Genomic DNA, 27,472 nt, shown 5'->3' on the forward strand with positions numbered 1-27,472 from the left:
AATACTATTAAATTAATAGTTTCCTCTTTTTTTTCTTTTTAAAATGGAAAGTATTTCCTGGAAATCTGCGTTTTTATTATGTTACATCATTATTTAGAATTGGTAGTATATAATAATAATAATAGTAATAATAGTAATAATAATAATAATAATAATAATGCAACGTTAGGAAAAAAACTTTAATATTATTATTTAATTTTATTTACCATTGTATTCTTTGTAAAACACATTACATCTTTTTTCATAATTATTCATTTTTACTTTGCCTTACTGTAACCTGACTGTTTATGACAACTTCGACTATAATAATATAATATAATGTCATGTAATGTAATGTAATGTAATGTAATATATAAAATATAATAAAACAATAAATATACCAACATCTAATAAATATAAATCTAAATAATATATACATCAAAATATTTTTCATATTACAATAAAAGAAGCGTTTATCCCATATAATTTTTTTTTATTTTACTACTGTTTACTGACGTTTCCATGACAACCGTAGTCTTGCAGCTCCGCTTCCGGTCGTTAGGCGAGCGCGTTACGGCCCTACATCATGTTCCGGAAGCGCTGTTGAGGTTACTCGCGTTCATCACGCGCCTACTTAAGCCCCGCCCCCAGCGCTCGGGCGGCCTGTTGAATTTGACACACTGGCCACGCCCACCGCGCTAAACCTGCGCTTCTGTTTGGTTGAATCTGATGGTTGCCATAGGCGTCGACTTCCGGTATGCGGAGGCTGGAATTTCAGGTTCCTCCTCGGTGGTAGTGGATTTTCCGAGTGTTGATCTTGTGCGCGTTTATTTTCATTTTTTTTAATTTCGACATTTATTGATGCGTCCTGTGTAGGGAAGTATGACCGAGAGCGCGGTGAACAAGGAGGCGAACGGGGACGTGTGTCAGCACCGGGCGGTGAACGGCGTGAAACCGGGAAGAAGTAGCGCACTAAAGGATCAGCAGCGCTGTCACCAGGAAAAGCAGAGATCCTTCTACAAACACGACGAGAAGGTGAGCTGTGGCCTCGACACCACCCGTTTATACACTTTTCTACACCTCCACATGGGCGCCTGAGACATTCAGGAGCCGCCTGATGGAAAAGTTCAACACTTCAATTCAGATCAGAAAGTTCAACCCAAAGCTCAGCCTTGTAGATGTTTATTTACCTCTGGGATTTATTTTTTTTTTTTTATCACTTCATCTGAAACGCGTTTATCAAGCTCGACAAGCCAGCGTTCAGCCCATCTCTTCAAACAACCCTGACTGATAAAAGTTGTACTAATCCAATCCCGAGGTTCAGTCTAAAGGGTGTACTAATCCGATACTGAGGTTCAGTCTGAAGGGTGTTCTGATTCGATACTGAGGATCAGTCTAAAGGGTGTTCTATTCCGATACTGAGGATTAGTCTAAAGGGTGTTCTGATCCGATACTGAGGATCAGTCTAAAGGGTGTTCTATTCCGATACTGAGGATTAGTCTAAAGGGTGTACTAATCCGATACTGAGGTTCAGTCTAAAGGGTGTTCTGATCCGATACTGAGGATCAGTCTAAAGGGTGTTCTATTCCGATACTGAGGATTAGTCTAAAGGGTGTACTAATCCGATACTGAGGATTAGTCTAAAGGGTGTTCTGATTTGATTCTGAGGATTAGTCTAAAGGGTGTTCTGATCCGATACTGAGGATTAGTCTAAAGGGTGTTCTGATCCGATACTGAGGATCAGTCTAAAGGGTGTTCTATTCCGATACTGAGGATCAGTCTAAAGGGTGTACTAATCCGATACTGAGGATTAGTCTAAAGGGTGTCCTGATTTGATTCTGAGGATTAGTCTAAAGGGTGTACTGATCCGATACTGAGGATCAGTCTAAAGGGTGTACTGATCCGATACTGAGGATCAGTCTAAAGGGTGTTCTATTCCGATACTGAGGATTAGTCTAAAGGGTGTACTAATCCGATACTGAGGATTAGTCTAAAGGGTGTTCTGATTTGATTCTGAGGATTAGTCTAAAGGGTGTTCTGATCCGATACTGAGGATTAGTCTAAAGGGTGTTCTGATCCGATACTGAGGATCAGTCTAAAGGGTGTTCTATTCCGATACTGAGGATTAGTCTAAAGGGTGTACTAATCCGATACTGAGGATTAGTCTAAAGGGTGTCCTGATTTGATTCTGAGGATTAGTCTAAAGGGTGTACTGATCCGATACTGAGGATCAGTCTAAAGGGTGTACTGATCCGATACTGAGGATTAGTCTAAAGGGTGTTCTGATCCGATACTGAGGATTAGTCTAAAGGGTGTTCTGATCCGATACTGAGGATTAGTCTAAAGGGTGTTCTGATCCGATACTGAGGATCAGTCTAAAGGGTGTACTGATCCGATACTGAGGATCAGTCTAAAGGGTGTACTGATCCGATACTGAGGATCAGTCTAAAGGGTGTACTGATCCGATACTGAGGATCAGTCCAAAGGGTGTACTGATCCGATACTGAGGATCAGTCTAAAGGGTGTACTGATCCGATACTGAGGATCAGTCTAAAGGGTGTACTGATCCGATACTGAGGTTCAGTCTAAAGGGTGTACTGATCCGATACTGAGGTTCAGTCTAAAGGGTCTACTGATGCGATACTGAGGTTCAGTCTAAAGGGTGTACTGATCCGATACTGAGGATCAGTCTAAAGGGTGTACTGATCCGATACTGAGGATCAGTCTAAAGGGTGTACTGATCCGATACTGAGGATCAGTCTAAAGGGTGTACTGATCCGATACTGAGGATCAGTCTAAAGGGTGTACTGATCCGATACTGAGGTTCAGTCTAAAGGGTGTACTGATCCGATACTGAGGTTCAGTCTAAAGGGTGTACTGATGCGATACTGAGGTTTAGTCTAAAGGGTGTACTGATGCGATATCAAGTACCTGTTAATAGACTGTACTGATTCGATACTGATTTTCTGTCTGATCCGATACCGACTCTGTTTGAAGTAGTACTGATCCGATATCGAGTCTCCGTACTCGATCACATTTCCCTGGTTTCTCGATGTGTGGATTCAGTGATGTGTGTAAGTCACATAAGCTTTGGATTGTTAGTCCTCCAGGTAACTTGTGTACATTGGTATGACACACAGTAGACTACGGTACAGTAACTCATTTCACATGGGCTTACGTGAAAGATCACTGAACAGTGCATATCCCGTGATTTCACACGTGACAGCAGGTAAATTTATCAGGGGGGAAACGAGATGAGTAATGTGGCAAAAAAGAACATAAAAAAAAAAAAAAATTACTGTAGGCAATAAAAACTGTAAATGATCCTGTTATACTCTGGACGTTCAAATACTCTTGACTGTAAATACTTTGGACTTTTAAATACTTTTGACGTTCTAATACTCTCGACTGTAAATACTCCGGAGGGTTAAATACTCTGGACATTTAAATACTCTGGGCATTTAAACACTGGACTGTAAATACTCTGGATGTTCAAATACTTTGGACAGTAAATACTATAGATATTCAAATACTTTTGATGTTAAATACTCTGGACGTCCAAATACTTTAAATGGTAAATACCCTGGACATCCAAATACTCTGGACGTTTAAATACTTTGGACGTTCAAATACTCTGGACGGTTTATTACTCTGGGTGGTTAAATACTTTGGGCGGTAAATACACTGGACATTCAAACACTGGACTGTCAATACTCTGGATCTTCAAATACTTTGGATGGTAAATACTTAGGACGTTCAAAGACTCTGGATGGTTAAATACTTTGGACTATAAATACTCTGGACTGTAAATACTCTGGACAGTTTATTACTCTGGGTGGTTAAATACTTTGGGCGGTAAATACTCTGTACGATCAAATACTCTTGATGTTAAATACTCTGGCAAAAGATACTGTAGGCATCATATACACTAAAATCCTAATAAAATAAGGCCAATGTATGTAAATATTTGAATAGTAAATCAGCTGTTTTTAGTCTTTATCATTTATTATTACTAGAATTGTAATTAAACATATGTTTTTTTGTGCGGTTTTATATTCTTGACTGGATAAGAGAGAGCTGGAAAGTGCATCGTTGTTTCGGGTTTCTGACACCAGTCCAGTTAAACACCGCTCACAGGTGAGGGTTAAAGTAGTGCAGCGAGTCCAGGAGATCAGCACCTGGCTGTATGTGTGGGACATTTAATGCTAATCCTGAGCTTGGTGACGGAGACGTGAAGAATTCGACAGAGTGCAGACTCACGCAAATCATCACAAACATCCGACTGGACTGTAATGACTTTTATTCTTATTCTGAATCTTTATTTCTAACCAATTTTTTTTTTTTGCGCTTAAGCAAATCTTTTTGTTTATTCTAATCTTTTTGTTTAAATGAATCTTTTTGTCTAAGCAAATCTTTTCTACTAAATGAATCGTTCTGTTTGAAAAAATGTTTTTGAGTGAATCTGTTTGCCTAAGTAAAGCTTTTTTTTTTTTTGTTTAAGCGAATCCTTTTTTGTCTAAGTAACTTTGTTTGACCTTTTCCTCACAGCTCCAGCAGGGGGAGTGTAATGGCGGCTTCTACAGTAAGCCGTTTGACGAGTTGTACGAGGAGACCCCGATGCTGGTGGCCGTGCTTACGTACATGGGTTACGGCATTCTCACTATCTTCGGCTACCTGAGAGATTTTCTCCGTCAGTGGAAGATTGAAAAATGCCACATCGCTAGAGAACGAGAGGAGCAGAAGGTAACGAGTGATTCTGACGTTATGCAGTTTTACAATCAACATTTATTGTTATTTTATTTTTTTTTTCACTTAAATCAGGTTAGCGAAATAAAGCTAGCTGTATAAAGTTGTTAGATTTATAAATCAGACCTTTCGAAGTCGTTCTCTTTGATTTCCAAAACGTGCCACGTGTTACACGTTGCACCACACGTGTGTTTCTACTAGAGCATTTTTTCACCTGCTTGTTTTTTTTTTTTCCTTTTAAGGATTTTGTTCCGCTTTATCAAGATTTTGAGAATTTCTACACCCGGAATTTGTACATGAGGATTCGGGACAGTTGGAACAGGCCCATATGCAGCGTGCCTGGAGACAAGATGGACCTTGTGGAGCGAGTGTCACATGACTTCAACTGGACTTTCAGGTGAGCTTTTTTTTTTTTTTTTTTTTTAAGAGCGATCTACTGCTTCGAACCGCAAAACGAGTGCAAACATAAACAATTTATCCTCACATAGGTTCTGTTCCTACTTCGAGTCAGAGTAAGCCTCGGGGAGTCGGCTTGGTGAGACTTTATTTCAAGTGAGAGGCGGAGCTTAGTTCTGACCCAGAAAAGTTGAGCTTTTTATATGTATATAATATTTTAGTTTATTAAAAATAAATCTAGTCTTTACTGGGTCAGAAATAAGCTCTGCCCCCACTCAAATGAAGGCTATCTCATATATATATATATGTATGTATATATATATATATATATATATATATATATATATATATATATATATATATATATATATATATATATATATATATATATAAAAAATGTAAGAGTAAATTAATAATTGTAATATAATTAATCGATAAATTTATTTTTTTAAATATTATTAATATAAAATCATTTGACATCAGTTGTGGTCATCAAATCATTTTTAACAACAGTATAACCGTGTAATATTAAAAAGCAATTAAAAGGTTTAAAAAAAATATATCTTTTTTTAGTTTTAAAAAATATAATAAAAAAAATTTTTCCACCGTTTTAAATAAAGTCAAAAAATTTACGAAAAATGAACTGTTCATTTTTTTTATTGCTAGAATTAAAACTGAAACATACCACAATGTCTAAAAAAAAAAAAAAAAAAAAAAAAAAAATTTTACAGATTGTAAACAGTAAACCGACAGTAACCGAGTGCACGCATGCAAATAAAAAAAAAATTAACAGTAAATTAATAATTAAAATAGATATTTTATTAAATTAAAATTAAATATATTATGAATATCAAATCATTTGAAATCAGTTGTGGTCATCAAATTTTTTAGAAAATTGTAACCTTGTAATATTAAAAAAGAATTAAAAAGAAGAAAGAGAAATGTAGATTTTTTATTTTTTTTTTTTTTGTAAAATATTTTTCCACGTTTTAAAAAAGTAAACGAATTGAAGAAAAGTTAAATGATCCTTGTTGTTTAGTTGGCAGATTAGCAAACGTACATGTTATAATGTATATTTTGTATAGCACAGAATTATAGTATTATTATATTTAAGTATTATGTATATTATAGTAAATATAAGTATTGGCACTGTGCTTTAATTCCATTGTAAAAAAATCACAACTGTAAATACACAGTGTATTAATTTCTTTACAAACTGCACCCTTACACCCGGTAACGCGCGCTGTAGCACTGTAGCACTGTAGTACTGTAGCACTGTAGTACTGTAGTTCTGTCCCGCTTTGTCAAAAGGCCTTATTTGTTTCAGTCTTTGTTATAAACCATTAAGCAAACACACAGGCAGCTCAAGGTCGCTTTCAGCCTCCATGCTGAAATCTCAGACGTTTACCCAAGCTTGTGTTTGTGTGTGTGTTTGTGTGTGTGTGTGTGTGTGTGTGTGTGTGTGCACGTTCGCAATTTGATCTTTATAATGCAGGGATTTTTTTCTCACAGCTACACGGGCCGAGTGGTGAAAGACGTGATCAACATGGGCTCGTATAATTACCTGGGCTTCGCCGAGAACAAGGGCTCGTGCGCTAATGCCGCGGCCGAAGTCACTCTGAAACACGGAGTCGGCGTGAGCAGCACCAGGCAGGAGATGGGTGTGTGTTCATTCCGCACTTAACACACTATATCGGAGATTTTTACAGGAGATTTATCGCAGCATGCTGAAGTGATTCGCTTTATAAAGTGCTGCTGTGGGCTGCTGGTTGAGAGAAACACACACACACACACAGACACACACACACACAGACACACACACACACACACACACACACACACACACACACACACACACACACACACACACACACACACACACACACACACACACACACTCTGTGTTAGGTGTTTACACTACAGGAAGTGGTCTTGTGGTTTATCTTGGCTGAGTGCACCATGTTTTTGTTTAGGTAACCTAGAAAGACATGAGGAACTGGAGAAGCTGGCCGCTAGGTTCCTGGGCGTGGAGTCGGCCATGGCGTTTGGGATGGGTTTCGCAACCAACTCTATGAACATTCCAGCTCTGGCTGGCAAGGTACGGGTTTTACATCAGTCCTTAAATACTCTTAATCGCCTAATATGAATCTGTATGGAGTATATATACACGATATGGACAATAGTTTGTAGACATCAGCGAATTAGTGGTTCTTTTACGAACATCCCATTCCACATTCAGTCCTTATTTCCTGTTATTATAACCTCCACTCTTCTGGGAAGATGTTCCACCAGATTTTGTGGAGATTTGTGTGAGATGTAATCAGACATAAGGGTGTTCGTAAAGTCAGGTACTGATGTAGGTGAGGTGAGGAGGCCTGAGGTTCAGTCAGCGTTTACATCCATCTCAAAGGTGTTCAATAGTGTCAGAGCTCTAGCTCAGATCTTCAGTCCATGTAAAGCAGATGGCATTGTCATACTGGAACGGGTTTGGATCTACTAGTCCGGAAAATGAAATACCACAACATACAAAGACGTCCTGGTCCACGCTCAGCAGAGACTCTAGATTTGGGTGTCATTGTAAGAATATCATTGACCCGAGTAACTATTGAGCTAGCATAAAACGTTGAAACTTTTGGAGAAGTTAGCTACTCGCTACTGTTGAAGTAAATGTTTTTTACTTCAACAGTAGAGTTGTTTTTTTTCCCCTCCACTGATAACCAAATGGTCGTTCCTTCCACTCCAGGCTGCTCCATGGACGTCTCTTATTCCTTTTACGTGCACATCTGAACACATCTTTTTTCTACGCATCCTGTAGTAAAAACTCTGAAACATCATCCTGGCCTTCCATTGAAGCGTTCTGCTGGTGTCCTTATCCAGAGCCACTTACAATGAACTCATTATGCACTGAGCAGTTGAGGGGTTGCTCAAAGACCCAGAAGCAGCAGCTTGGAGAAATCGTAGGAACCTTTCGTTGTTTGTTTAATGAATATTCGTTCACAAGTGTGTCGAAAATGTTCAGTTTATCAATAAAATGCAGGATTTCCGCAGGGTCTTAAAAAAGTCTAAAAATGTAAAAATCTCAATTGTGGGCCCTAAAATAGTTCTATAAAAAAAAAAAAAAAGGCTTAATTTTAAACAGCTTTTAATTTTGGGATGTTCATGTAACGTGTACATCTTAAGCTCAGTGAAATGCTTATGCAGCACTTGGTTGGCGACCAACATGCACCAGCCAATCAGCTTTCTCTTATTGTAATCTCTCTTCGACTGTACCACAGACGTAAAACGGAGTTTGGTGTTCAGCTATGGGGAAAAGTGCAAGTTTAGTGATACTTGGCTTGAAAAAAGAAATGATCATCCTTAATGGTATTATAAACGTCTTAAATTCTAAAACTTGACTCGGTGATGAGGAGGTTCTGAAACCCAGTGATTAGACATACAGTACTTATGTACTGAAAATGGCTTGAAAATCTTATAATCCAGTGCAATTTATCAAAGACAAGATTGAAAAATCAGTGAAACTTCCTGTTTTATCACACACACTCTGACGCAACATGTACCTCGTAGTTTCTCTTGTTGCAAAGACAAACGTTTGGGGTTTTTTGCGCAATTATGGGGACAAAAACAAAACTTTCGGTTGAGTGTCACGCCCACGTGGCTGCATGCGGTATACAAACCAGTCTGTTGCGTCACCTGAGCCGCTCATTCATTCCGACCCTCCCATCTGATATTGTGTTTTTCTTTTGTGTGTGGTCACTTGTGCAGGGGTGTCTGATCCTGAGCGACGAACTGAACCACGCCTCTCTCGTGTTGGGAGCGCGCTTATCTGGCTCCACCATCCGGGTTTTCAAGCACAACAGTGAGTATGAGCAAGTTCACTTTGTTTTCCAGAACAGAGTAGCAGAAATGAAAAAGCTACAGACTGTTTTTATTTCCCACGTCTGGACCTGTTTTGTACCTGGTGGAATTCGAAACCAATGAGAACAAATGGTTGTGAGGGGGGGGGGTATAGCAGGTCTGGTTGGTAGTGACTGGTTGTGTCATGTGACAAAAATGTAAAAAAATCAACAAATAAGGTTGCACTACATTGTGTTGAAATTTGGGGAAATTTTATTTTATTTACTCTATTAATCTTTTTTTTTTTTTAACAAAATATTAAGGTCTTTGTATGAAAGTATCCTACAAAAGCTCAGCAATGTAACTGGCTGCTCGGTTGCCAGATCAGATTCCTGAATCCCTGATTTCAGCTGTAGTTTTTCACAGATTTGTTTCTATTTGTTGTAAAAAGCACTGAAATGTAACTCGCAAATCGCATGAAGAGTTAAGAATTCAAGCACCTATTAATGAACAGTTCACTGAACAGTACACCTCAACAATTATGGAACTATAATGAATGGACATTTTGTGCAACCCAGATGAGGATTTGTTTCCTTTGGGACAATGTTAATTGTTAAAAGCGCTATACAAATGAAACTGAATATAATCCCAAGATCAACTCTAATGAATAGAAGCACTTTCTAGTTTAGTAATTTCATCCCATTTTAAACAACGATCAAAAGGAACACTAAATAATTTTTTTTTTTCATTTAGATTAGATTGTCACAGGTTACGATACAAGGACAACAAAGTGGAAATCGAATCTAATCTAAATAAAAAAATTATTTCGCTTTCTTTTGTGTTTTGTATGAAAAATTCTCACAGATCCATGTAAATAAACATTTTATTTTGAGCTTAATAATGGCGCATGCCATAATGCAAAAAAAAAAAGCCACTTTTCCGTTACTCCGTCTCTCCGCTTATTGGAAAATGAACGAATCTTAGAAGTACATTAGATTCCCGATTGAGCAAATAAAAAGTGATCGCTCTTTGTGTAGCCGCATTTCCCTGACTGAAGGTCAAAATACTAAATCAGTTCTTTCACTGACTTTTTTTAACATGAAGCTGAGCATTCGGGTTAATTATTGATTTCTGTAGTGCATTTTACCACACACTCGTGTATACACACACACACACACACACACACACACACTCGTACACACACACACACACACACACACACACACACACACACACACACACACACATCTTTTACTCATAGACGGCCTACAGATAGTTTCCTTGGACAAGCTCCAAAGTACACAAAAGGACATCCACCCAATTTAATGACGATGAAACACACAGCCATATTTATTATTTTGGCTTGGCTTCAGCTTCACAAGTAGCATTGGCGGGTTTGTTTTTCTGAAAAGTTTCATGTCCGTCTTTATAGTTACTGTTCGAGGCCGTGAACAAGAGGTTTGTCACTTGAGAAGTCATCCTGCTCCTGATTAGTTTTTAGTCGCATTAAGTTATAAACAAGATGTCAAAAAGAACGAGAATCTTGACAAGAAAGTGTGATTCGCTTCATGACTTTAATTCTTCTGGACCCCAATGCTGTAATGACGAGGATTCACTTTGGCGGGTTTGTTAGATGTGACACTCAGGTGCGCTTATCAGCAGCTGGACGAATGTTTCTTCTGTATTAAACATGGAAGAGTTTCTTGCATTAATGGCACAGTGCACTTTTTATCTGTTTATAGTTACAGATAGGTGACAACAGTTCCTGTTATAGTTCCTGATTCAGCACGTGTTCCTCTCCAAATGTTTTTTTTTATCTACATTAAATATAATAATAGTAATAACAATAATAAAAAGACTGAAATGTAAGTCGTTTTACTGAAAAGAAGGAAGTTTGCAGTTAAAACTGAGGGTTAATGTGGAAGAAGTTTGGCTGGTAGAGGAAATAAATCCAAGACAGGCAGAATACAAGTGAAGGTCTTTTACGTGAAAGGAAACATCTGATTCTGGGCCAAGATTTGCAAAGGGGGTGATGGAGTTCTCACAGATTAATCTTAACCTCTCTGAATGAAAGAGAGCTGGAGCTGAATGCATTCAGAAGTGAAATACAGTTAGTCAGTCAAGTATTATTTTTATATTTCTATATTACAAGAAGCCAAATTTTGGAATTGAAAAACTGTATTACGGACCTTTCTTTTGCTCAAGGAAAATATCCAACTGCACAAAACACTATAATGATTTTATGTCTGAATTGACACATGATATAAACAAAATGTAAAATAAAATAAAAAACAATCAAAAAAGGACCTAGAATTGAGCCTTGAGGAATCCTTGGTATAACTGTGAATTTTATAGGGGCATCCCCAAACTTTTACCTCAAAGATGGAGGCACACAATTTTATAGGTCGTCTTTGGATGCTGTTGCATGAAATTTTTACTTTACTTGAACTAGGAGACCCAAACCTGTTCCAGCATGATAATGCCCCTTGTGCACAAAGCCAGCTCCATGAAGATCTGCTTTACATAGGTTGGAGTAGAAAATCTCTTGCTATAAAACTGACTTCAACCCAACCTCGATTAGTACCTGACTTTATTAACACGCTTGTAACTGAATGAGCACAAATCTCCACAAAATCTAGTGGAACATCTTCCCAGATGAGTGGAGGTTCTATAACCGCACATATAAACTACATGTGAAATGGGATGTTCGAAAAGAAGCACATATCAATCTAATGTTCAGGTGTCCACAAACTTTCGTCTATATTGTGTATATTTGTAGGAGGAACATGTACCTAAAGACGTTGATCATTGTAAAGAGGAAGTGTATGTTAATGATCCAAATCGTACCCTTTTTAAGTGTGTTTGTGAAGCAATAAATGCATGTTGGTTTTCTGTTGGAACCAGAAATGCCCTTAAATATATGGCGAACATCTGGTCCACATCTGCCGCACAGTGCATAAATCTGTATATTTTCTGTGTCGTAATTTCTGCTAATTTTTAAGTAATATAAACCCCAGTGTAGCCTGTAATTGCCGGAGTTATCTGCAGCCAGGCTCGAGGCTGTCTCAGGTCAGAGGATCATTCATGAGCTTGCTAAATATTTACTGATGGTTACTGTTTCAGGAATTTCTGAATATTTGAGTGATTATTATTGGTGTCTCGATTCTCGTCTCAGACATGCAGAGCCTGGAGAAGCTGCTCAGAGACGCTATAGTGCACGGCCAGCCCAGAACCCATCGACCCTGGAAGAAGATCCTCATTCTGGTGGAAGGGATCTACAGGTATACAAGTTTTATAATCTCCTGATCTGTAATGACATCACAGAACCAATTTCTTAACAAACAAAACATCCACAAAAGTTAAAAATGAGATTTTTCTGAGGGAATACATGAGACATGTTTTTACTGAAGTTTGCGAACTTTTTGACAAACTCTAAAGAGTAGAGTTCGATCGATTTTACCGATACTGATAGTTAAATCGTACTTGAAAATGAACAGTACTGAACCATGAAAATGTGCTCAATGAAATAAATTAATGTATTATATTGATAAATATAATTATAATTGATATATATAATATAGCACTCTCACAGTCTGCACAGTATCACAGATTTACCTCTAGAGGCCGCTCTCGTGTAATGTATAATCATCGCTCACCTCGGCCTCAGACGAAACCTGGAAAAACGATCAGTATGGATTTTTGCAGATAGTCCCAGTAATCGACTATCGTACCATTTAATTGGCAAAAACAATAAATCGTTCAACCCCTACTAAAGAGTTTTGTTCCTGAACTAGTTCCTTCTTTTCACTTCCTGCACAATTGAAATCATTCATGAAATAAAAAGGTTCTGCTTTCCTCCAGAATCAGGATGTTCATGGTTCCTCAGGAGCATTCTGAACACTCTCAGAACCTTTAGTTGTGTCACCTAAAATAATTCTCTAAAGATGGAGAGCTAAACAGTTCGATCAGGTTTCTTCCTGGAATTCCCATTACAATCAGAATCCTTAATTCAGCTATAAAGTTTCAGTACACAAAAGAGCAGGAACTACCAGTTTCAGTGTTCTAAACAATGGGAACTACATAGTTCCAGGACAGGTTCCTAACTTACAATACAAATCAGTCCTGATCCTTATTTGTTGTGATCTAAATGAGTTCCTGTACTCCAGGACACTAAGGAGCAAGAACTATCAGGATCCAGACACAAAAATGAAATCTACTGTACATAGTTCCAGAACAGGTTTCTTCTTTGCATTCCCAGCAAGAACCTTTTAATGAGATCCAGAGTTCCAGTACTCTCCAGAACATTTTTATTTATTTATTTATATTTTTGTTTATGTATATAAAACACATTTTTTCACAAATGTGAGGTAAAACATTTGTTTATTTGGTGTAAAGCTGACTCCTCCGCTTTTCCACAGCATGGAGGGTTCGATCGTGCGCCTGCCGGAGGTCATCGCCCTGAAGAAGAAGTATAAAGCCTACCTGTACCTGGACGAGGCTCATAGCATCGGCGCTCTGGGTTCCCGGGGAAGGGGCGTGGTCGACTACTTCGACCTCGACCCCACGGACGTGGACATCATGATGGGAACGTTTACCAAGAGCTTCGGCGCGGCGGGGGGCTACATCGGCGGGAGAAAGGTGCGGAGCGACCGGGTTTATTGGGGTTTGTGTGGAGGTCGGCGTAGTGGTCAGAATATTCCCTGACTATTTTTCTCTTTGGTTTTGTATAGGAGCTGATAGATTACCTGCGCTCGCATTCTCACAGTGCCGTGTACGCCACCTCCATGTCGCCTCCCGTTGTGGAGCAAATTATAACTTCTATGAAGTGTATTATGGGAGAAGACGGGAGCACGATAGGTAACTTCTCGTTTTCTTGACATACGAGATGGTTTTTTTTTGTTCACATCCTAAAATCTCGGTTGTTTTGTTTGAGATTTGAAACCACCAAAAGATGCATTCTCAGTTCTGCTCAGCCCCGACAGCAGGTGTGTGAATCCCTGCTGCGTACAGTTACATGCACTCGTTTTTATAGTATCACTGAAAATGATTTACAGAAAAATGTCGATGGCGTGACCTTTTTTTTTTTTTTATCGGAGAACTCTCTAGTCCAAGATCTCTGGGTTAAGATTAATATATGGCTTCAACGTTCGTTTGCAGGAAAATTATCTTCTTCAAGGTGGTTATTGGGATTCTTCATCACGCCATCTTATGGTCGCTGACAGGAATTTATTTTTCCTCTCAAATCCTACATGGAAGTTCGTTTACTGGAGAAATTAAGTATTTCTTCTTCTTTCGACTGCTCCCTCTACATCTACCACTTTTAAACCTGCCTGTCTTCCATCACCACATCCATCAATCCATCCTGGCCTTAAACTTTTCCTCCATTCTCAGCGTTCTTCTACCGATAATTTAATATCATTATTTTGGATGATTTATGTGCTCTTAAAAATCGTCTGTAAAAAAAAAAAAAAAAAAGCGTGTCATTTTGAAATCAACAACGTGTACGAACCCCGTCCTCTGCGCACGACCAAACCATCTCAATCATGCCTTTTTTGTCTAGTCTGAAAAAAGAAAGTATTTACACCTCAAAACATTTTTTTTAAAAACATCCTTAATACTTTTGCACTCTTCAGATGTGTGCCTAACATTGTTTGCCACTAGGGGGCAGCATTTACCAATTGCTGGACCCAATGTACATCGATTATCACGTTTTTTCACATCGCATACTTAATGACGTCCTGGCATACGTAAGAAAAAGTATTAACCATATCATAATAGGAAACATGTTGGACTTTTTGTTTTTGAAGAGTAGACAAGTTTTCTTTTCTTCGTCCAGTAAAAGCTGTTTACCTGGAGTGGTACCAGTGTTTCCACATCGCTGCACACACACACACAGAGCTTTGTTATGATTGTTTCCACATCTTGGATCAGTTCCTATCTGCAGCTTTGGTGTGTGAAAACACACACACACACACACACACACACACACACACACACACACACACACACACAGGTCTTTTTTGGTAATCCATTGTGCGGGAAACAGGGAGCCAGTGATGAATTGTACGCAGTGTTCTCACTTTTCTGCAAATGGACTCCATCGTAATGGATAATGGAATGTTTCGAGAACAATGCAAAACCTGTTTGATGGGGGTAAGAGTAAGACACTGCTTTGCGATGTTATAGGAAAGTCAGCGACTGACCGGTGCGATAAAGCGGAATCACCGTCGTGGCCCCAAAGTGGTTTATTTACATCTCTTACATTGTAGCTGCTATAGGGGAAGTGGCAGCTCGGTGGTTAAGGCTCTGGTTTACTGATTGGAAAGTCAGGGGTTCAAGCCCCAGTATCACCAAGCTGCTACTTTTGGGGCCCTTCAGCAAGGCCCTAACCCTCTGTATACCAGGGGCGCTGTATCATGGCTGACCCTGTGCTCTGACCCCATCTTCCTAAAGTCATTGTATATGAGAAGAAAGAGTTTCATTTTGCTGTAAAGTACCATGTGACACGTATAAAGCACCTTTATTATTTTTTCTTTTCTCTAAACAGTCTTTCCATTACCAGCTTAAATATATATATATATATATATATATATATATATATATATATCACTCACACTGTAGACTCCTTCTCCAAACTTTCCCTTACAGAAAACGTTGTCAATTATTCCTAATTGTTTTGTTTTTTATTTTTGTTTGTTTCACCCATGTCCATGCAAACGAGCTGTTACCATAGAAACGATATAGCGTAAGATCGAGCTAAAAACAGTATGTGATGTAGCAATTTCTGGCCAATGGGAATGGAGATTTTTGCGCCGCTAAACTGGTAGCTAGAAAACAGTTTTAAGACTGTAAAGACTCGACTCATGAAAAGCAGGTGCTGCAGCATGAAACATCTCAAGAAGAAATGAGAGAATTTTTTTATCTTGAAATAATGAACAGAACAACCCGATTTTGTTGTTGTTGTTGTTTTTGGACCAGAACCACTCCCGTGATAAAGGTCTGACTCAGCGGCACGCACTGTCAACATTTCCAATTCTTTTTGAACCGCTTTTAACGGCTGTTTCGTTTTTACGATGCAAATAAAGCCCTCGAGACGTTTATTTGCTCAAGATGCCGCACATACGCTTGGACCCGAATCAGAATCGTGTATTTCAAAGAGAGTAGAGTTTTTTTTTTTTTTTTTTTTTTTCTTTTGTTTAATTTCTCATCGCTCATGAAATAAGACTGATTGCTTTTACAGATGTACAGGCGGCGTCCAGGTAAAATATTTCCCTCGAAGTTTAAATCCAGAAATGTGTTAGCAATTACTCACACGCAGCTCGGATCCGATCCGATCCTGCTCTTTGATTGGACTCTCCGAAACAGCTTTTCCGCTGCGCCACTCAATCACGGCCGGCAGCTACAAGAAACAGGCTCTCCAGGCTTGTCAGACCCCGGTAGCGCTCACTGTGACTAATAGGAAGGAAAGTCGGCCGGCTCGAGACGGCTTTTCCCGTCTCCGATGCACATGCTGGTTCCACAAAATCCCTTTTGTTCTATGGGTTCTATCCAGAGAGAGGATCGTGCTGAAACCCCTCTTGTCATTCACCTGCCGATTGACGGATTTTTCTGAGAAGCAGCTGCAGAAGAGAGGAGAGTTAGACGTCTGGGAGCAGACTCTAATGCCATTGATGCGGAATCCCAGTCTTGTCCAGGACGGCTAGTTCTAAATCATGTATAGAATTAGTCTAGGTGCAGTCGTTACATATATATCGGTTTCTATAGGTTTAAAATGTGTAAGTTGAATCGCATTGAACTTTTTCAATCACAAGATTAAATCGCAGCACTGCCACTGTTGGGCCCTTGAGCAAGGCCCCTTAACGCTCAAATGTGAACTGTAAGTCGCACTGGATAAAGGCGTCTGCAAAATTAGGCGTCAACATAAACCATACACAAAAATTCAAACAAATCCAGATACCAGGATACAACGATTCCTTCCCAGATATCAATATTAAAACCTTTAGGAATCGTCTAAAATCAAAACCAATTCAAAAAGTACATAGCTTTAAAAAAAAAAAAAAGCTAATAATGTTAAATGTGCTCAAAATGAGTTGTTAGACCCAAAAAGAGAAGTCTTAGAATATGTCTGAAACGAAAGAACGTCCTAGGAAAAGATTTTCTTAAAGATTCTGCAAAAAAAAAAAAACAACGCAGCGATGTTGCAGGTTACCAGCAAGAGAGCCGGTTGCAGATTAACTAATGACATCATTACAGATTAACTTCTCACGGAGCATCTGTGAAAGATTACGCGGGGAGGCATGAAGAACAATCGGCCGAGTGTGTGATCTGGGCGGGAGGAGGTGCCGGTTTAAAGAAAACTAATCAAGAAGAGGTCAGTGAGGTAGATAGCCTCATGGGAACGCACAGTTCTTCTTCTTTAGAGTATAACCTGTATAATATGGGCAAAAGTATCGGGAAACACGACTTCTAGAACCACAGAATGTTGGAGGCACACAGTTGTGTAGATTTTGGACGTGAATTTTCACTTCACTTGATCTAGGAGAACCAAAACTGTCCAAGCATGACATTACCCCTGTGCACAAAGCCAGCTACATGAAGATATGGTGTACATGGTTTGGAGTGGAAGATCTCTACTATTGAACACCATTGGGATGGATGTTTAAAAATATTTATACTGTTTAAGCAGTTTTTTTTTATTGTGTATTTAAAGCTTTAAAATGTAAAATTTTCTCACATTCCTTGTCTTTAATTTGGCTTGTAATCTTTTATTATTAATTAAACAAATTAACCAGAAAAAAAAAAACAATAATACAGATTAAATTTTTTTTTTTTATAATTTTACACACAGAAAAGCAGTAAAGCTTTTTTCCCTGATTTGAATCTTCCTGCGAAGCAGTGAATGATTTTTCCCAGACATTTTTATGAAACCTTTATATTATTCCCAAATCAGCATTCCTCTCTGTCAGCCCTGTGATCTGCGTCCACTCTTTAAAAGAGTCCCGATCGCCTTTGCTCAGCAGGTCATGTTCCACTCCTGGTTGAAGAACACTTTCAAAGCGGCCCGAGATTCGCAGAGTCAATTTGCCGTCAGCTGTAAATGTGCTTTCGCGTCTCTGCGTGCGTCCTTAAACCCGCTGTTACTCAGGTGTCAGGTTTGTTTTGGGCGCCAGCCTCAAAGCTCAGAGGAGCGCACGTCATTTTCGGGTCACTCGGTCGACGTTTGATTCAGTCTTTCAAGTAAATGTGCTGGTATTTGGTGCCGCGCCGATACCTGTCCGATAACGCACAAGGTCAGGATTGAGGAGACGAGGATCGATAAAGAACGCTGTAGGCCGTGGGATACGACGGCACAGGTTTCTTGATATATTGTGAATTGAGCTACGTTGCACAGAATGTTTACTAGCATAGGCTGTATTTTTTGACATTAGACCTTTTGTGAGATTTGTATTTAGGTGTTTTTTTTTACTGTTTTTAAAGGTAAATTTTGCTTTTTAACTCTTCAATTTCAAGTGCTCAACATCCTGGAAAGTTCTTATCAGTGGTCACTTGGGTATCAGCCATTGAGAAACTGAGGGACATTGTGGAGCCTGTGTGTGTGTGTGTGTGTGTGTGTGTGTGTGTGTGTGTGTGTGTGTGTGTGTGTGTGTGTGTGTGTGTGTGTTTTAGGGTTGTAATGGTACACAAATTTACGCTTCGGTTCAATTTCGCTACATTTAGGGGGACGAAATGCAAAATTGCTTGTCGTTTTATTAACGTTGTCTATTATTATCAACATTTTTGAACATCAACAGTTTACATTTTTATAAGTTTTAAATAAAGTACCTGCTTGCTCAAATAAAAATTTCAATATCTAGCATAAATTAAATCAATGCAAGAAAGTTGTTTTATTATATTGATCAAATTGAGTACTCCATTAAATTGGCCCTAATTAAATGAAGTAAATGGACATAAAAAAGAAATAATTCATATCGCTAGACTCTCGTGAAAATGTTGGCGATGACAGGAAGTGGCAGGGATTTCCGGTAGCCACGGTGACACTGCGCTTAAAGCATGAGGCGGAGACTAAACAAACTTACGGTAAACTACTTAATATGTTTGTGAGGGAACTCGGATTTTAATTAAGTTCCGCATGTAAAAACAAGGACTGCATTTGGTACACGTGTGCCGGAAAACATGTACCGAAATGGTTCGGTATGAATATGTGTAAGGTTACACCCCTAGTGTGTGTATATATGTGTGTGTTGACCGGACTTGACAAACAGCATTCATCCGTCTCTGTCAGATGCTGACCAGTTTAGGTTGTAAACTCGTGTGTTTCAGGTGCTTGAGGTGTGTTTGCCTCCTATTGTCGTGCCTTTCAGCGGGGGAACACGAGGCACATATCCGTCTTACTGTTTGCTCTCGAATCTCCGCTGCTGCAACTGGCCCTGTGGTGTAACCAGGCCAAGCTTAGATTACGCAAAGCTTTATATAGAACCGTCTCCGGTGTCCCGCGCAGGCTCGTTAATCTTCCGCATGATGAGCTGCAAATGAGTCGTACACCGGTGAAATGCTTTGCCATAGAGATAACAGTTCGCTCTCATCGGGTTCAAAATACATAATAACTCAATAGAAGCCTGGAAGCTGCACTAAAGCCTTGCCTTCTTGCCCTATTCCAGAGACCCTGAACTTCACATGGATGTTTGTACTTATTTCGCCCCTTTAGATGAAAAGGAAGTGCAGAGGAACTGGGGAGAAAAAAAAAATAAAATACAGGGGGAAGCGGCCCCCCACATCTGGAAGCTCTTTTGGTCTCTCTCGGCCCTTCCCTCGCTTCAAATCCTGTTGCCCCTTGTCTGGAAGAAGTTATTGGGGGGTGTGCACTGTGATTCTAGCTGTTGAAAGGGTACCCCAGAAAGATTTACTTTGCAGAGCCTTTTTCCCGCTAAGCACCCCCTGCTCCCCTTCCCCAACCCCCAACCCCAGGAGGACCTGCTCACCCATTCAAGAACTGGAAGTGCAGCAGTTTTAAGTTCCTCTCAAAACAGTATTGCTTTCAGATGCTCTTTTGGTGTAATGCCGTTTGGGTATCGACGTTCTTTGGCCCAAATGTCATCGTTAATTAAGAGCTCTCATAGGAACTGGACACAGAAAAGGTCATAATCACGTCCTGACCTGTGGCTGTTAGCGCTAATAGCTACTGGTTTCTATGTATCTCTGATCTCAATCAGAGCAGATGGCCGGGATTCATCAAGCTCTGCCTTGACTCTGACTTCTGAGCACGGACACTCCTCAGTTGTTTCTCTGCACACCTTTCTAGGTTTGGTTCTGAAACCAAGTACTAGTGATGTCCCAGAATTCCAGTCGGCGTCTGACTTGAAGCCACTTTTACTTCCCGATCATTCAGAGAGCGATTACCCATTTCAGAAATGTTCTCTAAACACCCAGCCTGTGATATATCAACAGTTTGTTCAGAGCAGATGAATTTGGAACGACCGCTTTGTGATTTATAATGAAAGAATTTGTAAAAGAGACCACCACATGATCTGCTTTCAAAGAAGGCCTGCTTTCTGATGCATCACGGAAGAATTTGTTCGAGACAAGCGTCCTACCGAAAGCTTTAGTTCTTGTTTGACGATCCTTCCTTGAATGCCAAAGACTGGTTGGAGAAATTTGGTCTCAGGAAGTAGCAACCATTTGTTCTGGTAACAAACTGAGTAGGAGTTTCTTCTAATGCTGATGCTCATGCACAAGGTGACAATAAAATTGTATTTGTATAGCGCTTTTAACAATATAGCTTTGCACAAAGAAGTACAGATTACTTATTTTGAAAAATGAATGAGTTACGAGCGAGACGGTGGTGACTGTGGTGAGGGAAAAACTCTGAGATAATATGAAGGAAAAAAGCCTTCAATAGGAACCAGACTAAAAAGAGAACAAATCCTAATCGGAGTGACACCAAATGTCCTTTTATTATAGTTCCATCATCCAGCTGAGGTTATTAGCTGTTCACTGAAGGATGCCTGAATGCAAACCTGACTGGCAACTGAGGACCTAAGCCATTGCGGTGGTATCAAAAAGTTTCGAGACGAGCTCTGTTTACAAATAAGTACACACTTTCACCTTCAAAATAGTCCCCTTGGACACCAAGACCGTGCTCCCAGCTATCATGCGACTTCTGGAATATGTCAAGCAAAACAGCGACCCTTGAGCGGCGAGAGGGCGGAGTCTTCAGAAACCAAATCTGGCAAACAGGGTGGGTGCGGAAGTGATATCATGTGCTGTCCATGACGAAATCGCAGACGTGGTGACACACATGGTCAGAAAAGCACCAGCCCGACAGCCACCGATGTACACAGGACGGTCTTTTTGCACACTGACTTATGAAAGTCGGTGCTCCCTGTGACTGTGCGTCCAGCTTTTGTAATGCCATCTGTCTTGAAACTTTTTGATATCTCAACCGCTGCCCAATCAGGCTTTTTGGACCCTACGATGTCAAATCTTTTACTGATCTCACTGTAAGTATCTGTCGAGCTACACATGCTCCTGAGATAACAGGGATCCTATTTTGTTTTGGCACATCCTGATGGCCATCTTAATGAAATTCTCAGTCTGCTGATGATCCACAGAAACAGCCTAAAGATACCTGAGCCTTCTGTAGATACTCAAAAACCATGAAGATAAAGTAAATAGGTGATGATATCAAAAAGTTTCAAGACAGATGGCATTACAAAGGCCGGACGCACAGTCACAGGGAGCACCGACTTTGTGACTTTGTTTCTTAAAAACATACCCTGGGATAAAGGTAAGGGCAGAGGAGGTGTTTGTACACTGGCGCTACATTTCATGACCACAAAGCGAACGACCAGGTCATGACTCGTTATCAGCCAGTCTTGAGGTTACACGATCTCCGATTTCACAGAGAGTCAAGTCTCCTTTCTCAAGCGCTCATCAGATACTTCCGTTCTGTAACTTGCCTCAGTCACCACACGGACTTCTGAGATCGTCTTCGAGGTGATCTAGCCATTCTATTGACTCCTTGACTTCCAATTAACCTCCTCCACTGTCCGAACTTTGGCATAATGACGCATGGCGAGAAACATTGGCACGAAAGAGGAAAGGCGTCGCTTTGCCATGCACGGAAAGTCTTGACCCGCTTTCCAGAAATGCAAGATCAAACCCTTACAAAACAGATCACGCAGCAGGTTCCTAGCAAAAATCTTTTTGCAAACACACAACAAAGAGCAGGCGTGCTTCTTTCCGAATGAGACCTCTCCTTCGATCCTGCTCCGAGCAGATTTTTTCGAAACGTTGGTTTGTTTACAACATGTCGGTTTGAGCTCCTCTGTAGCGCACAGCGCAGGTCGTGTTTAGCCGGGCTGATTAGCATCTCTGGCAAGAACACGCAGGCTTACGCGGAGCTCGAGCACGATAAAACCTTATGCTGCAAACACAGAGCAGAAAGCAGCATCCGTAGCTCGATGACCTCACAGGGGAAATTTTGAAGGAGTCCTATAAAATCAGCAGGTATAAAATATTCCCGCTTTAATGGTTCAGGACCGGCTGCATGCTTCGCTCTCGCTCCAGTGTGATGATAAACTTTATAGCTCAGATGGTCAGGTTTCCTATTAACTGCGCTAATGGGTCCTGTGGATTGGTAAATTTATAATTGTCTGATCGCATGAAAGGGCCGTGGAAAAAGCAGATGGACGCCAAGTCCAAAAAAACCTTTTTTTTTTGAGAAACATCTTTTTTTGTTTGTTTTTTGTTTGTTTTTTTGGTTCTTTTTTTTTTTATTTGTATAAATTCCAGGTCGGGATCGTGTCCAGCGGCTGGCGGAAAACACAAACTACTTCCGTAGGAGGCTGAGGGAGATGGGCTTCATCATCTATGGCAACAATGATTCACCTGTAGTTCCCATGATGCTGTACTTGCCCGCCAAAATCGGGTACGTACCGCTTTAATCTGAGAAAATGGTGGTGCTCGGATTAATTGCAGAACATTCTATGAATATCTAATAATATAAATATAATGGAGTGTATAATAATATAATCAGTTATAAGATATTGTGTCGGGTTTAGCACACACACACACACACACACACACACACACATCCTTGTTTGCATTTTGTTGCCCCGACTTGGAAAGAGACTGCCTAGGTGGGGATCAAATCCCATTTTAAAGGACAGCCATCTCTGATCCTTGTGTGTGTGTGTGTGTGTGTGTGTGTCCAGGGCATTTGGTCGGGAGATGCTGAAGAGGAACATCGGTGTAGTTGTCGTAGGCTTCCCTGCCACGCCCATCATCGAGTCCAGAGCTCGCTTCTGCGTGTCCGCGGCTCACACCAAAGAAACACTGGACATGGTAATTAACACAATACACACCTACACACGCCCACACACACACACACACACACACATACAACAATCCTGAACTGGCGTTTCCTGGCTGCTTTACACCACAAAGCTGTTGAATTTATTCTGACTGGTCCGAACGTGTGGAATGATTTTCTATCATTTTGTTGAAATGAAAAAATGTAAAAATGTAAAAATACAAAAAGTTTGTAGACACCCGACCATAAGATTGTTCTTTCTGAACACCCCATTCCACATTAAGTCCTCATTTGCTGTTATAATGACCTCCACTCTTCTGGGAAATCCACTAGATTTTGTGGAGATTCATTCAGCCACAAGGGTGTCAGTAAAGTCGGGTACTGCGTTTGGCAGACGCCTCTATCGAGAACAACTTACAATTATCTCATTCAAGGGTTAAGGGCCTTGCTCAAGGGCCCAGCAGTGACTACCCTATAAGGAAAAGAATGGTTGGCATTCCTGAAAGACACACGGCACTGCGTCTCATAACAAGAGCTCAAGCCCCAGTGTGTGCTTTACTGTCTCTAGCTTGAAAATGTATTTTTCTTTGTTCGAATGCAAACAGTGATAAAGGAATGCGAGGCTGTGTCTTCAAAGTGTCTCGCTCCATAAATTAATTGACAGTGTCAGCCCTCTCTCTCTCTCTCTCTCTCTCTCTCACTCTCTCTCTCTCTCTCGGCTCTCTGAGTTGATGGGGTTTACATAAGAAGGGCCTGCCACAGGGGGCAACTCTGGCAGGAGATCAAAGAACATCTTAATCTGACCCCCCCCAAGGACCCTTGATTTTTTTTTTTTTTAAGCACCCCTCCACCTCTCCTCCTCTTCCTCAGTGCTTAGAAAACAAGCCTGACTTTGATCTCGCCGCTCATCATGTCCCTGAGATTTGTCTATCTTATTTTTTTTCCCTACATCATCAGGAATATCAGGATATCGGCATGCATGCGATGAAGCTCTCTGCCTTTTGTCTATTTGTTTTTAATATAATGCCATTTGCCACGATCACGTCTGTGTTGCTTTTACAACTTGAACGTGTGACAGCCGAGCTTCCTCCTGTCCTTCACACGCCTCCATGTGCCACTGTCGCTTGAACTCTGGGAGGATTTGGACGGCTTTAGGGTCGGGAAAACATCTCGAGTTTCACTGCCTCGTTCACAGACAGAATTACTGCGATTTATAACAATAAGCTAAACCTGGACCGTGTGTGTGTGTGTGTGTGTGTGTGTGGAAGATGTTGCATGCATGGTTTATATATATATATATATATATATATATATATATATATATATATATATATATATACACACACACACAGTATAGACCAAAAGTTTGGACACACCTTCTCATTCAAAGAGTTTTCTTTATTTTCATGACTATGAAAATTGTAGATTCACACTGAAGGCATCAAAACTATGAATTAACACATGTGGAATTATATATGGAATTATATACTACATAAAAAAGTGTGAAACAACTGAAAAATGTCATATTCTAGGTTCTTCAAAGTAGCCACCTTTTGCTTTGATTACTGCTTTGCACACTCTTGGCATTCTCTTGATGAGCTTCAAGAGGTAGTCACCTGAAATGGTCTTCCAACAGTCTTGAAGGAGTTCCCAGAGAGATGCTTGGCACTTGTTGGCCCTTTTGCCTTCACTCTGCGGTCCAGCTCACCCCTAAACCATCTCGATTGGGTTCAGGTCCGGTGACTGTGGAGGCCAGGTCATCTGGCGCAGCACCCAATCACTCTCCTTCTTGGTCAAATAGCCCTTGATGCCTTCAGTGTGACTCTACAATTTTCATAGTCATGAAAATAAAGAAAACTCTTTGAATGAGAAGGTGTGTCCAAACTTTTGGGTCTGGCATCAAACAAAAGATGAGTATGTGGAAAAGTACCTCATGCCCAATGTGAAGTATGGTGGAGGATCTGTAATGCTGTGGACCTGTTTCTCTTCTCTGGGAACCTTGTTAGGGTGCATGGCATCATGAACTCTTTGATATACCAGAATATTTTAATTTAAAACCTGACCACCTCTGTCAGAAAGCTGAAGATGGGTCATCATCAGGTCTTTAAGCAGGATAATGACAAAAACAGTTCAGCAGACACAAAATTGTAGGGTGAGCTGAAGAGGAGAGTGCATAAGAGAAGGACCCAGGACGCTGGATGATCTATAAAGATTGTGCAAAGAGAAATCGTCAGAGATCCCTCACTTTCTGTATTCTCCAATCTTGTGAAATGTTAGAGGAGAAGATGAACTGCTGTTTTGGCAAAAGGGGGCGGTACTAAGGATTAACATCAGGGTCTGTAAAGTTCCAGTTGAACTTAAGTATTTTTTATAAGTAACTGAAAAACGTAAATTTCTGTGAAACTGTGAGGTAATGTTTTTTGTGTGTGTGTGTGTGTGTGTGTGTGTGTGTGTGTGTAGGCCCTAAACGCGATCAGCGAGGTCGGTGACCTGCTGCAGGTGAAATACTCGCGCCACAGAATCCTCCCGTCCCTGGACCGGCCTTATGACGAGACCACGTACGAGGAGTGTGAAGACTGATCTCCGTCCAGCATCGACGGAAAACCTGCACTGCTCTCTGTCCTTCCACAAGATTCACTGAACCACTTCAAAATAAATTCTTTTTTTTTTAATGTTTTTTTTTTGTTTGTTTTTTGTTAAGCACATGGAGCTCCTAATCACACTCCCCTCCTTCATTCATTCATTCTGTCTGTCTGTCTCACCATGTCGGTTCTCATCCATCACTTTGACATTCAGGATCTCCTTGTGACATTTATTTGAGGGCAAAAAAAAAAAGCTGCAGTCTGTCCTCAAAAACCATGAGATGCTTTGGGCTGCTTATTGTGCTCGCAAAATCCATACGTATCAGTAACCCTTGAACTGTTCTTTTTAATAAAGTGGGACCACACTGGCGGCGGGAACAAACGATCAGTCCCAGAGACGCTAGCTTGTTAAAGCAACTCTTCTTCTTTTTTTTTTTTTCTTTTTTTTTGTGTAGCACCGTTAGCGATCTGCAACGCCTGCCCCGTCTGGAGTCTGTCATTCCTCTAATGCATCGGAATTTTTGTTCCTTTCTTTCTTTTTCTTTCTTTTTTTTTCTTCTCCCTCCCAAGATATCGTTCACAGCGTCTGTGTTTGTGTTGTTTGAGGAAAAAATCCACGTTCCGCTCTTCCACATCGATCAACTCGCTCTTTCTAAGAATTCAAAACATCAAGTTGCACTTTAGGGGTAAAAAAAATAAATAATTAAGTGTTCCAGAAACACACGCAAATGTTCGATCAAACTTCCAAAGAAACATGTAACAGGTTTGTGTAAGAAAAGAAATTCATGAATTAACAAAAATGCAGGGGGTTTATCCTGAAGTCTTAATTTATGTCTTCTTTCTTTCTTTTCAATTGTTTGTTATGATTACTATTCTGATTCGCGTCACGTGTCAGTCTTAACGCCTGCTTCATGTGCTTTCCTTGCGACATCCATGTACATATTTATTTATTATAAATAATTTGTTCTTTCTCAAAACAAGGGCGCACGTGAGCCCACAGTGTGCACGCTCTCAATGCGAATACTACTGATGAGAAATCTTCATCCATATACTCCCAAATCTCTTTCTTTCCTCTTCTTTTTTTGATTAAAAAGGTGCTGAATAAACACACTGTGGCTTTCGTGCCTCGTCCTGTACTCACTCATTATCTCTGTCCTCGTTCTGTTATTCGGAATTGTTGCAGATTTTTTTTTTCTTATTCGCCCTGTAAATTAAAAGGATTCACTGTAAACCATGAGAGCTTATAGGAGTTATATAACTGTTGCAAAGATATAAAGCCACATTACTTAATAAAAGGAAGAATATTGTTATGTATTGTTTGGGGTTTTTTTTGGGTTTTTTTTAAACAGAACTGTGATGCATATATCAATAAATTGTATCTCAAGGTTCAAACTCTGGACCAACACTCTAACCAGATGTTCCAGATGCTTCACAGTGACTACAGTAATAAAGAGTGACAGAAAGTGCCCTTGGACATACAGGCACTTTTCTGGCCACACGTGTCAGAATCTTCAAGGCTGCAATGTGATTGGTTGTTCACACTTTAAAAGATTTTCACAGATCCCCTGAAGCTAAAAGTTATTTTACATGGAGCACTAAAGAAGGATTTCTAAATGTAAGCTGT

The 27,472-nt window shown here is 40.1% G+C and overlaps 1 protein-coding gene and 1 long non-coding RNA gene across 2 annotated transcripts; both read left to right on the forward strand.

Annotated features, from left to right (window-relative positions):
- Positions 1–640: 640 nt before the first annotated feature.
- On the forward strand, positions 641–27,154 carry sptlc2a (serine palmitoyltransferase, long chain base subunit 2a). The gene is made up of 12 exons (XM_083551075.1): positions 641–1,014; positions 4,528–4,722; positions 4,968–5,122; positions 6,634–6,782; positions 7,095–7,219; positions 8,884–8,977; positions 12,131–12,236; positions 13,374–13,593; positions 13,686–13,812; positions 22,747–22,882; positions 23,169–23,298; positions 25,727–27,154. Exons 1-12 carry the CDS (start codon positions 862–864, stop codon positions 25,844–25,846), a joined length of 1,710 nt encoding a protein of 569 aa, XP_083407201.1. The 5' UTR covers positions 641–861; the 3' UTR covers positions 25,847–27,154.
- Positions 13,834–22,153, forward strand: LOC310731477. The gene is made up of 2 exons (XR_014535207.1): positions 13,834–18,560; positions 18,622–22,153. It is a non-coding gene; the product is annotated as an uncharacterized lncRNA (long non-coding RNA).
- Positions 27,155–27,472: the final 318 nt, after the last annotated feature.

Source organism: Silurus aristotelis (assembly GCF_946808225.1).
Source record: "Silurus aristotelis genome assembly, chromosome: 9".
In the NCBI taxonomy this organism is placed as follows: Eukaryota; Metazoa; Chordata; class Actinopteri; order Siluriformes; family Siluridae; genus Silurus; species Silurus aristotelis.